Source organism: Coregonus lavaretus, assembly GCF_964263955.1.
Source record: "Coregonus lavaretus genome assembly, chromosome: 15".
Classification (NCBI taxonomy): Eukaryota; Metazoa; Chordata; class Actinopteri; order Salmoniformes; family Salmonidae; genus Coregonus; species Coregonus lavaretus.
The window spans coordinates 41,179,374-41,195,917 of record NC_140002.1 but is presented as its reverse complement, the minus strand read 5'-3'; the positions used below and the strand labels follow the sequence as shown (position 1 = coordinate 41,195,917).

General features: G+C 41.9%; 2 protein-coding genes across 2 annotated transcripts; both read right to left on the bottom strand.

The window, feature by feature from the left end:
• Window positions 1–32: 32 nt before the first annotated feature.
• On the bottom strand, window positions 33–2,369 carry LOC311142758 (diamine acetyltransferase 1-like). The gene is made up of 6 exons (XM_084178429.1): window positions 1,968–2,369; window positions 1,780–1,831; window positions 1,599–1,682; window positions 1,075–1,176; window positions 468–508; window positions 33–314 (listed from the first exon to the last, which is right to left on the bottom strand). Exons 1-6 carry the CDS (start codon window positions 2,031–2,033, stop codon window positions 141–143), a joined length of 519 nt encoding a protein of 172 aa, XP_084034555.1. The 5' UTR covers window positions 2,034–2,369; the 3' UTR covers window positions 33–140.
• A 4,730-nt stretch (window positions 2,370–7,099) lies between these two features.
• On the bottom strand, window positions 7,100–9,296 carry LOC311142388 (diamine acetyltransferase 1-like). The gene is made up of 6 exons (XM_084178037.1): window positions 9,024–9,296; window positions 8,811–8,862; window positions 8,630–8,713; window positions 8,143–8,244; window positions 7,535–7,575; window positions 7,100–7,382 (listed from the first exon to the last, which is right to left on the bottom strand). The coding sequence occupies exons 1-6, from the start codon at window positions 9,087–9,089 to the stop codon at window positions 7,209–7,211; spliced, it is 519 nt and encodes a 172-aa protein (XP_084034163.1). The 5' UTR covers window positions 9,090–9,296; the 3' UTR covers window positions 7,100–7,208.
• Window positions 9,297–16,544: the final 7,248 nt, after the last annotated feature.

Here is a 16,544-nt window from a genome sequence, read left to right as displayed (position 1 = left end):
ATATAACAGCTCTTGCAGGAAGAAGTTGAACAAACTGTTTACGTATTTATTTATTGAAATACATTTTTTTTAAGAACATTGACATCAACAAACAAAAGGGGAAGGCATTGCCGTTAGTAATCAGTGGTCATTTGCTGAATTTATCGCTTCTTTGCAGAAATCTTCAGCAGGTCATTCTTCTCAATCGCATAGAGTCGCCAGCCCTCCTCATCGGACAGGTCTGAGGCTCCACGGCGCTTGTAGAACTCTATGGATGGCTTGTTCCACTCTGCTACGATGAAGTGCATGCTACTACAGCGAGTCTTAACTGCCGTCTGAGGAAGGGAGGACAATAGACAAAGTTAGACAGGGTCATCATCTAGCCTTCACTATATGATGGAGTTTTCCATAGGCTGGATTTTTCCATGATTTGGAAAAGCAAATGTGCTTTCAGTAAATTGATTGCAAAAAAAGTACAGGAGACTTACCTCACTCAGAACCTTCAGGATATCTGACCCAATACCAGAACCTGAGAAAACAGGATCAAAGATTAGATTGGTAGTTAAGCCCTGATCCATGGACCGTGATTCAGTTGCCAGCGTTGGGCCAGTAACCGAAAGGTGTCTAGTTCGAATCCCCAAGCCGACTAGGCGAAAAATCTGACACTCTGCCCTTGAGCAAGGCACTTAATCCTAACCCAGCGTTTCCCAAACTCGGTCCTCGGGACCCCAAGGGGTGCATGTTTTGGATTTTGACCTAACACTACACAGCTGATTCAAATGATCAAAGTTGATGATTAGTTGAATCAGCTGTGTAGTGCTTGGGCAAAAAACAAAATGTGCACCCCTTGGGGTCCCGAGGACCGAGTTTGGGAAACCCTGCCCTAATTGCTCCAGGATCGCTGTCAATAATGGCTGGTCCCTGGCTGTGACCCCCCCCCCCCCTTTCCGAGTGTGTCTCAGGGGGTGTGGGATATGCAAAAAACACAATTCCATTTCACACTACACACACACTTGTACATGTGTGAAACAAGACAAATATAAGCACCCCTATTTATTTTTTTATGTAACACACCACACATTAGACTAGACTTACCCCTGAACTCCTTCATCACATAGAAGTCCTCTAAGTAGAGCAGCTTCCCTATCCAGGGGTCATAGGTGAAGTAGTACTTGGCAAACCCAATGACTGTGTATCCTAAAACACAGTGAAAACAGCCACATCAAAACCGGCAGGTAAGTGTTTGTGTAAATCTACTAGGATCTGACACAAAACCCCACTTGGATTATTGAGTATGATCTTTTTGTGTTATGATGATAAAGGAGATTTTCATGGTCAGGAAAAACTCGGGCCCTAGTTATGATATCACTATGAGGATTTAAAAGGAGTGTCTTCGAGAATTGAGAAGATGAAATTCCAAACTCCAGATCATGATTCACTTTGAGTTATGCACACCAACACTACCCCATACATTGTGTCTACCAAAACGTACTATTGTGTACCCGCAGCGCGTCCCTTATTTTTTACTACCCATAAATGTTTGGAATCTTGATTGTCAAACATTTGCACAATTTCCTTACAAACTGACATTATGTAAACAGAATTACAACATGGTTTACCGTCTGAGCTCTGCTTATCCTCAGGAACTTCCGCAACGACGCAATGGTAGAATGGATGATCCCCAAAGCCATCCTCCAGTAGTTCTGAAAGTGAATTGTAAGGTCAGGAACTTATGATTTGTTGGGGAAACATTTTATGTTTACAATAAATCAGTCAACACACACATACAAGTAGGCTTACCTTTCTCGGTCAAGATGACCTGCTCTTCCATTTTTTCAAATTTCGCAAGTTCCTGAAATAATAGGGAATTAAAAAAAATTCATTATTGTTGTTAGTCAAATGTAATAATATTGAAAAATATGCTTAGGCTGTCTGTGATTCATAAAAAAACACTTAGGCTAAATCGTTGAATGCATGCATCCTTTTACCTTTATGAGTCGCAATATGTCTGACACGTCCTTGGGCTCGGCTTTCCGTAATAAGAAATTTGACATTTTCTTCTTTTACTCTTTTTTCCTTTTCTTACAAGTCCTCTGAATGTAAATAGAAGCAAAACCTGTTTCTTCATTCGCTTCTTAGGAGTTGACCCCCCTGCAATAAGTTTAGGATTCCAGCTCGTGCGGAATTACATTCGCGTTGGTAGCGGGCAGCGCAATAACTTTATAAAGTGCTTCACCCCTTTTTATACGCATTCTGTAAACATGTCGCAATCACATCCGGGAAGACCAAATGAGAAAATAGCATAACAAATAAAGGTTGACGTCATCGGGTCTCTACTTCCTATGACTCATGGTCTGTGCTCTCCGGTATCCTTAGGACGTCCCTACCCTATTGACGTTGACGTTTCAAATGGTTAAGGTTAGGGTTTATAGTGCTTTCAAGACAACTGGGAACTCTGAAAGATCGGAAAGTCAGAGCTAAAAAAATATGCCAGAGATTCCGAGTTGGATGACCGTTCAAAACGATTTTACCCAATCGAAGCTAGTTTTTTGTTTTTGTTCCCAGTTGTTTTGAACGCTCGGAAGTCGGAGATTTCCCTGTTCCTAGTTGTTTTGAATGCAGCATCATTTCCTTTATGTCGGACTTTGACAAGGCTGCTCTTGATGACAATGAATGTAGGCCTACATCCGTACATGCATTCTAAAGAGTCTCTAAAATAGGTTTAAATAGGGCAGTGGTTCCCATTCTTTTTCGGTTATTGTACCACCAAGAGTATTTTGCTCTGCCTGGAGTACCCCTGAAGTACCACCTCATGTACATTTTACCAGTAAGCCTATGGTCTCATGAGTCTTCTCAAGTACATTTACATTTACATCATTTAGCAGACGCTCTTATCCAGAGCGACTTACATTATTTAATTTTTTCATACCCCCGTGGGAATCGAACCCACAACCCTGGCGTTGCAAACGCCATGCTCTACCAACTGAGCTACATCCCTGCCGGCCATTCCCTCCCCTACCCTAGACGACGCTGGGCCAATTGTGCGCCGCCCCATTGGTCTCCCGGTCACGGCCGGCTACGACAGAGCCTGGATTCGAACCAGGATCTCTAGTGGCACAGCTAGCACTGTGATGCAGTGCCTTAGACCACTGCGCCACTCGGGAGACAGTACCCCCTGTGGATAGGCCAAGTACCCCTGCTTGGGAAACACTGAACTATCTGTAACTTTAATGAAGTCCTGTTTGCCTAGCCCTAGCCCTAGATAACCTACTTGATTTGTATGATGGTTCCTTTTTAAAAAAAAGTTATTAAATCAGTGCAGAATGACAAAATTACCTCTCTCTCACACACACACACACTTTTACTAGTATTGTTATAAAGGTAGGCTATGTGATTTTTTTTCTCATCAATCTACACACAATACCCCATAATGGCAAAGCAAAAAAAGGTTTTTAGAAATGTTTGCTAATGTAAAAAATAAAATAAAATACGTATTTACATAAGTATTCAGACCCTTTGCTATGAGACTTGAAATTGAGCTAAGGTGCATCCTGCTTCCATTGATCATCCTTGAGATGTTTCTACAACTTGGTTGAAGTCCACCTGTGGTAAATTCAATTGATTAGACATTATTTGGAAAGGCACACACCAATCTATATAAGGTCCCACAGTTGTCAGAGCAAAAACCAAGCCATGAGGTCGAAGGAATTGTCAGTAGAGCTCCGAGACAGAATTGTGTCAAGGCACAGATCTGGGGAAGGGTACCAAAAAATGTCTGCAGTATTGAAGATCCCCAAGAACACAGTGGCCTCTATCATTCTTAAATGGAAGAAGTTTGGAACCACCAAGACTCTTCCTAGAGCTGGCCGCCCGGCCAAACTGAGCAATCGGGGGAAAAGGGCCTAGGTCAAGGAGGTGACCAAGAACCCGATGGTCACTCTGACAGAGCTCCAGAGTTCCTTTGTGGAGATGGGAGAACCTTCCAGAAGGACAACCATCTCTGCAGCACTCCACCAATCAGGCCTTTGTGGTAGAGTGGCCAGACGGAAGCCACTCCTCAGTAAAAGGCACATGACAGCCCACTTGGAGTTTGCCAAAAGGCACCTAAAGACTCTCAGACCATGAGAAACAAGATTCTCTGTTCTGATGAAACCAAGATTGAACTCTTTGGCCTGAAGAATGAGAGAAACTCCACCAATTAATTTTTTTATTTTATTTAAACTTTATTTAACCAGGTAAGCCAGTTGAGAACAAGTTCTCATTTACAACTGCGACCTGGCCAAGATAAAGCAAATCAGTGCGATAAAAACAACAACACAGAGTTACATATGGGGTAATACAGGTGTGCCAAGCTTGTACCATCATGCCCAAGACTCTAGGCTGTAATCGCTGCCAAAGGAGCTTCAACAAAGTACTGAGTAAAGGGTCTGAATACTTATGTAAATGTTATATTTCCGTTTTTAATTTTAATTTTATTTTCTCAAATTGAGAGAGAAAAAACGTTTTTTGCTTTGTGTAGATTTATGAGGGGGAAAAACTATTGAATCCATGTTAGAATATGGCTGTAACGTCACAAAATGTGGAAAAAGTCAAGGGGTCTGAATACTTTCCGAATGCACTGTATATAACATATGTAGCCTACAGAGTAATTACAGTGTACACATTATTACATAGTATAACTACTAGCCTACACCTGTTTTTGGCTTGCACAATTTAAACGTAATGCAAATAAACTCAAGATACAACCAGGTGATCTGAAACAGGGTGAGGAGAGGTTTAGCCACAATAATTTGGGTTTGTTACAAAATCTTATGCATGAAATGGCAATGTAAATTGCACCAAATTGCACAAACCACAAATACATCACAGTTGTAAGTACCATAACTATACCTACAATGTAATTACACAGTACCTGCTGCCTATGTAACTACATTGTAAATACGTAGGCTTTAGGCCACTTAAATGTAAATCACTGGGGTTGGGGGCCCTTCATCTTTTCTTTTCCTTCATGTCAACAAAAACATCTCCAATATGCATATTCACTAAAAACATCACCTATTATTGTTGATTAGGCCTGCATTCTTGTCCAAACCCATTGGCCCTTGACAGCAATATTCTACTGCCGGTCAATTAGTTATTTTAAATCCCAGGATTTATTGGAAGTGTCAGTTATAAAAGCCCTTAAGTGATTTAAACTTGATAAAAGAGACACTATTTATTTATCTTTTGACGACTCAGCCTGTAGCATTGCTCTGCAAAGCTTCACAGTAGTGACCCAGATGTACTATCCAATCTTCAGGGAGGCAGACACTCACTCCACTTAAACAGGGATGATCCATGAACCTGTGACCCCACAAACTGCCACTGAACTCTCTTCCTGTTTGGTTTCTCTTTCGGTCAGTGCTAGTGCTATAATTAAATATCAACAGAATACATGTGACCATGCAGACCTACATGTTTTGTAAATGGGAAGGTTTTATTGTGTGCGCCAAGATGTACATATTATAGATGTACTGTAGTTACATTTACATTGAAAAAGTTGCAAAAATTATTTTAAGTGTGGATGTTGTGAAGGGTCATGGCACCCCCAAAGGACTCCAATTGCTTCCAATTACCCTAGGACCTAGGCCATGCCCCTTCCCTCCACACCTGTTCCCACTCCCTTAATCACCTCTCCGCTGACTTTCTCACTCCAGTTTCCCTATAGAAGCTGCATGGTCCTTCCTACCTAACAGTTCAGTTTATGCTTGGTGATTCCACGTGTGGCCCTAGCGTTCCTCCTACCTCTGTGTGTGTGTGTGTGTGTGTAATTTATACTGAACAAAAATATAAACGCAACATGCAACAATTTCAAAGATTTACAGTTCATATAAGGAAATCAGTCAATTGAAATAAATTCACTAGGCCCTAATCTATGGATTTCACATGACTGGGCAGGGGCGCAGCCAATGGGTGGGCCTGCGAGGGCATACAGTGGCTTGCGAAAGTATTCACCCCCCTTGGCATTCTTCCTATTTTGTTGCCTTACAACCTGGAATTAAAATAGATTTAGTTTGTATAATTTGATTTAAACAACATGCCTACCACTTTGAAGATGCAAAATATTTTTTGTGAAACAAACAAGAAATTAGACAAAACAACAGAAAACTTGAGCGTGCATAACTATTCACCCCCCCTCCCCCAAAGTCAATACTTTGTAGAGCCACCTTTTGCAGCAATTACAGCTGAAAGTCTCTTGGGGTATGTCTCTATAAGCTTGGCACATCTAGCCACTGGGATTTTTGCCCATTCTTCAAGGCAAAACTGCTCCAGCTCCTTCAAGTTGGATGGGTTCCGCTGGTGTACAGCAATCTTTAAGATATACCACAGATTCTCAATTGGATTGAGGTCTGGGCTTTGACTAGGCCATTCCAAGACATTTAAATGTTTCCCCTTAAACCACTCAAGTGTTGCTTTAGCCATATGCTTAGGGTCATTGTCCTGCTGGAAGGTGAACCACCGTCCTAGTCTCAAATCTCTGGAAGACTGAAACAGGTTTCCCTCCAGAATTTACCTGTATTTAGCGCCATCCATCATTCCTTCAATTCTGACCAGTATCCCAGTCCCTGCCGATGAAAAACATCCCCACAGCATGATGCTGCCACCACCATGCTTCACTTTGGGGATGGTGTTCTCGGGTTGATGAGAGGTGTTGGGTTTGCGCCAGACATAGCTTTTTCCTTGATGGCCAAAAAGTTCAATTTTAGTCTCATCTGACCAGAGTACCTTCTTCCATATGTTTGGGGAGTCTCCTACATGCCTTTTGGCGAACACCAAACGTGTTTGCTTATTTTTTTCTTTAAGCAATGGCTTTTTTCTGACCACTCTTCCATAAAGCCTCCTTCTGAGCCAGACGTTATGGTCGGAAGAAAAAGTTAGTTCTCATAAACTATCTATACATGCTGATTCATGTTAAATTCTTCTATGTTCCAGTACAAGGTCACATGACTAGGATAGTTCTCCTTTTTGTTTATGGAAGGTCACTCATTAACCATTATCAGACAAGAGTAACTGAAACTTGCTGACTTCCGAGTTTCAAAACCACCCAGATATAACAGGTCTTGCAGGAAGAAGTTGAACAAACTGTTTACGTATTTATTTATTGAAATAAAAAATTTTTAAAGAACATTTACATCAACAAACAAAAGGGGAAGGCATTGCCGTTAGTAATCAGTGGTCATTTGCTGAATTTATCGCTTCTTTGCAGAAATCTTCAGCAGGTCATTCTTCTCAATCGCATAGAGTCGCCAGCCCTCCTCATCGGACAGGTCTGAGGCTCCACGGCGCTTGTAGAACTCTATGGATGGCTTGTTCCACTCTGCTACAATGAAGTGCATGCTACTACAGCGAGTCTTAACTGCCGTCTGAGGAAGGGAGGACAATAGACAAAGTTAGACAGGGTCATCATATAGCCTTGACTATATGATGGAGTTTTCCATAGGCTGGATTTTTCCATGATTTGGAAAAGCAAATGTGCTTTCAGTAAATTGATTGCAAAAAAGTACAGGAGACTTACCTCACTCAGAACCTTCAGGATATCTGACCCAATACCAGAACCTGAGAAAACAGGATCAAAGATTAGATTGGTAGTTAAGCCCTGATCCATGGACCGTGATTCAGTTGCTAGCGTTGGGCCAGTAACCGAAAGGTGTCTAGTTCGAATCCCCAAGCCGACTAGGCGAAAAATCTGACACTGCCCTTGAGCAAGGCACTTAATCCTAACCCAGCGTTTCCCAAACTTGGTCCTCGGGACCCCAAGGGGTGCATGTTTTGGATTTTGACCTAACACTACACAGCTGATTCAAATGATCAAAGTTGATGATTAGTTGAATCAGCTGTGTAGTGCTAGGGCAAAAAACAAAATGTGCACCCCTTGGGGTCCCGAGGACAGAGTTTGGGAAACCCTGCCCTAATTGCTCCAGGATCGCTGTCAATAATGGCTGGTCCCTGGCTGTGACACCCCCCCCCCCCCCTTTCCGAGTGTGTCTCAGGTGGTGTGGGATATGCAAAAAACACAATTCCATTTCACACTACACACACACTTGTACATGTGTGAAACAAGACAAATATAAGCACCCCTATTTATTTTTTTATGTAACACACCACACAATAGACTAGACTTACCCCTGAACTCCTTCATCACATAGAAGTCCTCTAAGTAGAGCAGCTTCCCTATCCAGGGGTCATAGGTGAAGTAGTACATGGCAAACCCAATGACTGTGTATCCTAAAACACAGTGAAAACAGCCACATCAAAACCGGCAGGTAAGTGTTTGTGTAAATCTACTAGGATCTAACACAAAACGATGATAAAGGAGATTTTCATGGTCAGGAAAAACTCGGGCCCTAGTTATGATATCACTATGAGGATTTAAAAGGAGTGTCTTCGAGAATTGAGAAGATGAAATTCCAAACTCCAGATCATGATTCACTTTGAGTTATGCACACCAACACTACCCCATACATTGTATCTACCAAAACGTACTATTGTGTACCCGCAGCGCGTCCCTTATTTTTTACTACCCATAAATGTTTGGAATCTTGATTGTCAAACATTTGCACAATTTCCTTACAAACGGACATTCTGTAAACAGAATTACAACATGGTTTACCGTCTGAGCTCTGCTTATCCTCAGGAACTTCCGCAACGACGCAATGGTAGAATGGATGATCCCCAAAGCCATCCTCCAGTAGTTCTGAAAGTGAATTGTAAGGTCAGGAACTTATGATTTGTTGGGGAAACATTTTATGTTTACAATAAATCAGTCAACACACACATACAAGTAGGCTTACCTTTCTCGGTCAAGATGACCTGCTCTTCCATTTTTTCAAATTTCGCAAGTTCCTGAAATAATAGGGAATAAAAAAAAAAACATTCATTATTGTTGTTAGTCAAATGTAATAATATTGAAAAATATGCTTAGGCTGTCTGTGATTATTAAAAAAACACTTAGGCTACGGAGATTTTTTAAAAACATAAATCGTTGAATGCATGCATCCTTTTACCTTTATGAGTCGCAATATGTCTGACACGTCCTTGGGCTCGGCTTTCCGTAATAAGAAATTTGACATTTTCTTCTTTTACTCTTTTTTCCTTTTCTTACAAGTCCTCTGAATGTAAATAGAAGCAAAACCTGTTTCTTCATCCGCTTCTTAGGAGTTGACCCCCCTGCAATAAGTTTAGGATTCCAGCTCGTGCGGAATTACATTCGCGTTGGTAGCGGGCAGCGCAATAACTTTATAAAGTGCTTCACCCCTTTTTATACGCATTCTGTAAACATGTCGCAATCACATCCGGGAAGACCAAATGAGAAAATAGCATAACAAATAAAGGTTGACGTCATCGGGTCTCTACTTCCTATGACTCATGGTCTGTGCTCTCCGGTATCCTTAGGACGTCCCTACCCTATTGACGTTGACGTTTCAAATGGTTAAGGTTAGGGTTTATAGTGCTTTCAAGACAACTGGGAACTCTGAAAGATCGGAAAGTCAGAGCTAAAAAAATATGCCAGAGATTCCGAGTTGGATGACCGTTCAAAACGATTTTACCCAATCGAAGCTAGTTTTTTGTTTTTGTTCCCAGTTGTTTTGAACGCTCGGAAGTCGGAGATTTCCCTGTTCCTAGTTGTTTTGAATGCAGCATCATTTCCTTTATGTCGGACTTTGACAAGGCTGCTCTTGATGACAATGAATGTAGGCCTACATCCGTACATGCATTCTAAAGAGTCTCTAAAATAGGTTTAAATAGGGCAGTGGTTCCCATTCTTTTTCGGTTATTGTACCACCAAGAGTATTTTGCTCTGCCTGGAGTACCCCTGAAGTACCACCTCATGTACATTTTACCAGTAAGCCTATGGTCTCATGAGTCTTCTCAAGTACATTTACATTTACATCATTTAGCAGACGCTCTTATCCAGAGCGACTTACATTATTTAATTTTTTCATACCCCCGTGGGAATCGAACCCACAACCCTGGCGTTGTAAACGCCATGCTCTACCAACTGAGCTACATCCCTGCCGGCCATTCCCTCCCCTACCCTAGACGACGCTGGGCCAATTGTGCGCCGCCCCATTGGTCTCCCGGTCACGGCCGGCTACGACAGAGCCTGGATTCGAACCAGGATCTCTAGTGGCACAGCTAGCACTGTGATGCAGTGCCTTAGACCACTGCGCCACTCGGGAGACAGTACCCCCTGTGGATAGGCCAAGTACCCCTGCTTGGGAAACACTGAACTATCTGTAACTTTAATGAAGTCCTGTTTGCCTAGCCCTAGCCCTAGATAACCTACTTGATTTGTATGATGGTTCCTTTTTAAAAAAAAGTTATTAAATCAGTGCAGAATGACAAAATTACCTCTCTCTCACACACACACACACACTTTTACTAGTATTGTTATAAAGGTAGGCTATGTGATTTTTTTTCTCATCAATCTACACACAATACCCCATAATGGCAAAGCAAAAAAAGGTTTTTAGAAATGTTTGCTAATGTAAAAAATAAAATAAAATACGTATTTACATAAGTATTCAGACCCTTTGCTATGAGACTTGAAATTGAGCTAAGGTGCATCCTGCTTCCATTGATCATCCTTGAGATGTTTCTACAACTTGGTTGAAGTCCACCTGTGGTAAATTCAATTGATTAGACATTATTTGGAAAGGCACACACCAATCTATATAAGGTCCCACAGTTGTCAGAGCAAAAACCAAGCCATGAGGTCGAAGGAATTGTCAGTAGAGCTCCGAGACAGAATTGTGTCAAGGCACAGATCTGGGGAAGGGTACCAAAAAATGTCTGCAGTATTGAAGATCCCCAAGAACACAGTGGCCTCTATCATTCTTAAATGGAAGAAGTTTGGAACCACCAAGACTCTTCCTAGAGCTGGCCGCCCGGCCAAACTGAGCAATCGGGGGAAAAGGGCCTAGGTCAAGGAGGTGACCAAGAACCCGATGGTCACTCTGACAGAGCTCCAGAGTTCCTTTGTGGAGATGGGAGAACCTTCCAGAAGGACAACCATCTCTGCAGCACTCCACCAATCAGGCCTTTGTGGTAGAGTGGCCAGACGGAAGCCACTCCTCAGTAAAAGGCACATGACAGCCCACTTGGAGTTTGCCAAAAGGCACCTAAAGACTCTCAGACCATGAGAAACAAGATTCTCTGTTCTGATGAAACCAAGATTGAACTCTTTGGCCTGAAGAATGAGAGAAACTCCACCAATTAATTTTTTTATTTTATTTAAACTTTATTTAACCAGGTAAGCCAGTTGAGAACAAGTTCTCATTTACAACTGCGACCTGGCCAAGATAAAGCAAATCAGTGCGATAAAAACAACAACACAGAGTTACATATGGGGTAATACAGGTGTGCCAAGCTTGTACCATCATACCCAAGACTCTAGGCTGTAATCGCTGCCAAAGGAGCTTCAACAAAGTACTGAGTAAAGGGTCTGAATACTTATGTAAATGTTATATTTCCGTTTTTAATTTTAATTTTATTTTCTCAAATTGAGAGAGAAAAAACGTTTTTTGCTTTGTGTAGATTTATGAGGGGGAAAAACTATTGAATCCATGTTAGAATATGGCTGTAACGTCACAAAATGTGGAAAAAGTCAAGGGGTCTGAATACTTTCCGAATGCACTGTATATAACATATGTAGCCTACAGAGTAATTACAGTGTACACATTATTACATAGTATAACTACTAGCCTACACCTGTTTTTGGCTTGCACAATTTAAACGTAATGCAAATAAACTCAAGATACAACCAGGTGATCTGAAACAGGGTGAGGAGAGGTTTAGCCACAATAATTTGGGTTTGTTACAAAATCTTATGCATGAAATGGCAATGTAAATTGCACCAAATTGCACAAACCACAAATACATCACAGTTGTAAGTACCATAACTATACCTACAATGTAATTACACAGTACCTGCTGCCTATGTAACTACATTGTAAATACGTAGGCTTTAGGCCACTTAAATGTAAATCACTGGGGTTGGGGGCCCTTCATCTTTTCTTTTCCTTCATGTCAACAAAAACATCTCCAATATGCATATTCACTAAAAACATCACCTATTATTGTTGATTAGGCCTGCATTCTTGTCCAAACCCATTGGCCCTTGACAGCAATATTCTACTGCCGGTCAATTAGTTATTTTAAATCCCAGGATTTATTGGAAGTGTCAGTTATAAAAGCCCTTAAGTGATTTAAACTTGATAAAAGAGACACTATTTATTTATCTTTTGACGACTCAGCCTGTAGCATTGCTCTGCAAAGCTTCACAGTAGTGACCCAGATGTACTATCCAATCTTCAGGGAGGCAGACACTCACTCCACTTAAACAGGGATGATCCATGAACCTGTGACCCCACAAACTGCCACTGAACTCTCTTCCTGTTTGGTTTCTCTTTCGGTCAGTGCTAGTGCTATAATTAAATATCAACAGAATACATGTGACCATGCAGACCTACATGTTTTGTAAATGGGAAGGTTTTATTGTGTGCGCCAAGATGTACATATTATAGATGTACTGTAGTTACATTTACATTGAAAAAGTTGCAAAAATTATTTTAAGTGTGGATGTTGTGAAGGGTCATGGCACCCCCAAAGGACTCCAATTGCTTCCAATTACCCTAGGACCTAGGCCATGCCCCTTCCCTCCACACCTGTTCCCACTCCCTTAATCACCTCTCCGCTGACTTTCTCACTCCAGTTTCCCTATAGAAGCTGCATGGTCCTTCCTACCTAACAGTTCAGTTTATGCTTGGTGATTCCACGTGTGGCCCTAGCGTTCCTCCTACCTCTGTGTGTGTGTGTGTGTGTGTAATTTATACTGAACAAAAATATAAACGCAACATGCAACAATTTCAAAGATTTACAGTTCATATAAGGAAATCAGTCAATTGAAATAAATTCACTAGGCCCTAATCTATGGATTTCACATGACTGGGCAGGGGCGCAGCCAATGGGTGGGCCTGCGAGGGTATACAGTGGCTTGCGAAAGTATTCACCCCCCTTGGCATTCTTCCTATTTTGTTGCCTTACAACCTGGAATTAAAATAGATTTAGTTTGTATAATTTGATTTAAACAACATGCCTACCACTTTGAAGATGCAAAATATTTTTTGTGAAACAAACAAGAAATTAGACAAAACAACAGAAAACTTGAGCGTGCATAACTATTCACCCCCCCTCCCCCAAAGTCAATACTTTGTAGAGCCACCTTTTGCAGCAATTACAGCTGAAAGTCTCTTGGGGTATGTCTCTATAAGCTTGGCACATCTAGCCACTGGGATTTTTGCCCATTCTTCAAGGCAAAACTGCTCCAGCTCCTTCAAGTTGGATGGGTTCCGCTGGTGTACAGCAATCTTTAAGATATACCACAGATTCTCAATTGGATTGAGGTCTGGGCTTTGACTAGGCCATTCCAAGACATTTAAATGTTTCCCCTTAAACCACTCAAGTGTTGCTTTAGCCATATGCTTAGGGTCATTGTCCTGCTGGAAGGTGAACCACCGTCCTAGTCTCAAATCTCTGGAAGACTGAAACAGGTTTCCCTCCAGAATTTACCTGTATTTAGCGCCATCCATCATTCCTTCAATTCTGACCAGTATCCCAGTCCCTGCCGATGAAAAACATCCCCACAGCATGATGCTGCCACCACCATGCTTCACTTTGGGGATGGTGTTCTCGGGTTGATGAGAGGTGTTGGGTTTGCGCCAGACATAGCTTTTTCCTTGATGGCCAAAAAGTTCAATTTTAGTCTCATCTGACCAGAGTACCTTCTTCCATATGTTTGGGGAGTCTCCTACATGCCTTTTGGCGAACACCAAACGTGTTTGCTTATTTTTTTCTTTAAGCAATGGCTTTTTTCTGACCACTCTTCCGTAAAGCCCAGCTCTGTGGAGTGTACGGCTTAAAGTGGTCCCATGGACAGATACTCCAATCTCCGCTGTGGAGCTTTGCAGCTCCTTCAGAGTTATCTTTGGTGTCTTTGTTGCCTCTCTGATTAATGCCCTCATTGCCTGGTCCATGAGTTTTGGTGGGCGGCCCTCTCTTGGCAGGTTTGTCGTGGTGCCATATTCTTTCCATTTTTAAATAATGGATTTAATGGTGCTCCGTGGGATGTTCAAAGTTTCAGATATTTTTTTATAATCTAACCCTGATCTGTACTTCTCCACAACTTTGTTCCTGACCTGTTTGGAGAGCTCCTTGGTCTTCATGGTGCCGCTTGCTTGGTGGTACCCCTTGCTTAGTGGTGTTGCAGACTCTGGGCTTTCAAAACAGGTGTATATATACTGAGATCATGTGACAGATCATGTGACACTTAGATTGCACAAAGGTGGATTTTATTTCACTAATTATGTGACTTCTGAAGGTAATTGGTTGCACCAGATCTTATTTAGGGGCTTCAGAGCAAAGGGGGTGAATATATATGCACGCACCACTTTTCTGTTATTTCATTTTTTGAATTTTCTTCATTTCACTTCACCAATTTGGACTATTTTGTGTATGTCCATTACATGAAATCCAAATAAAAATCCATTTAAATTACAGGTTGTAATGCAACAAAATAGGAAAAACGCCTGGTCTGACGTGGTTACACGTGGTCTTCGGTTGTGAGGCCGGTTGCATGTACTGCCAAATTCTCTAAAATGATGTTGGAGGCAGTTTATGATAGGGAAATGAACATTCAATTCTCTGACAACAGCTCTGGTGGACATTCCTGCAGTCAGCATGCCAATTGCACGCTCCCTCAAAACTTGAGACATCTGTGGCATTGTGTTGTGTGACAAAACTGCACATTTTAGAGTGGCCTTTTATTGCCCCCAGCACAAGGTGCACCTGTGTAATGATCATGCTGTTTAATCAGCTTCTTGATATGCCACACCTGTCAGGTGGATGGATTATCCTGACAAATGATAAAATGCTCACTAACAGGGATGTTAACAAATTTGTGCACATTTGAGAGAAATTAGCTTTTTGTGTGTATGGAATATTTCTGGGATCTTTTATTTCGACCAGCACTTTACATGTTGCGTGTATATTTTTGTTCAGTGTACATTAGTATTCACACCTGAGTCACACCCTGACTATAGCTGTGAGTCTTTCTGGGTAAGTCTCTAAGAGCTTGGCACCTACTGACGACTGCAGGAATGTCCACCAGAGCTGTTGCCAGATAATTTAATATTAATTTGTCTACCATAAGCCGCCTCCATCGTTTTAGAGAATTTGGCAGTACGTCCAACCGGCCTCACAACCTAAGACCACGTGTATGGCGTTGTGTGGGCAGGTAGCTTAGTGGGTAAGAGCGTTGTGCCAGTAACCGAAAGGTCGCTGGTTCTAATCCCCAAGCTGACTAGGTGAAAAATCTGTCGATGTGCCCTTAAGCAAGGCACTTAACCCTAATTGCTCCTGTAAGTCGCTCTGGATAAGAGCGTCTGCTAAATGACTAAAATGTAAATGTAAATGTGTGGGCGAGCAGTTTTCTGATGTCAACGTTGTGAACAGAGTGCCCCATGGTGGTGGTGGGGTTATGGTATGGGCAGGCATAAGCTACGGACAACGAACACAATTGCATTTTATCAATGGCAATTTCAATGCACAGAGATACCGTGACGAGATCCTGAGGCCAATTGTCGTGCCATTCATCCGCCGCCATCACCTCATGTTTCAGCATGATAATGCACGGCCCCATGTCGCAAGGATCAGAACACACTTCCCGGAAGCTGAAAATGGCCCAGTTCTTACATGGCTTGCATACTCACCAGACATTGAGCATGTTTGGGATGCTCTGGATCGACGTGTATGTAATCTATGTGATATCCATAGATTCGGGCCTAATGAATTCATTGACTGATTTCCTTATATGAACTGTAACTCAGTAAAATCTTTGAAATTGTTGCATGTTGCATTTTATTTGTGTTCAGTATAATTCAATTAACTTTATTGAAATGGAAATGTTTTACATTGTTGTTGAAATTAAATTGAATGTTTTCAGAGAGAGAAAGGCCTGTCTACCACTCTGAATGATCTATCATACGTAAAAATGTATGCACACATGACTGTAAGTCGCTTTGGATAAAAGCGTCTGCTAAATGGCATATTATTATTATTTTATTTACCTAAAACCCTCACAAACTTTTACAGATGCACAATTGAGAGCATCCTGTCGGGCTGTATCACTGCCTGGTACGGCAACTGCATCGCCTGCAACCGCAGGGCTCTCCAGAGGGTGGTGCGGTCTGCCGAACGCATTACCGGGTGCAAGCTACCCGCCCTCCAAGACACCTACAGCACCCGATGTCACAGGAAGGCCAAAAAGATCATCAAGGACATCAACCACACGAGCCACTGCCTGTTCACCCCACTATCATCCAGAAGGCGAGGTCAGTACAGGTGCATCAAAGCTGGGACCGAGAGAATGAAAAACAGCTTCTATCTCAAGGCCATCAGACCGTTAAATAGCCATCACTAGCACATTAGAGGCTGCTGCTGCCTATTGAAATCACTGGCCACTTTAA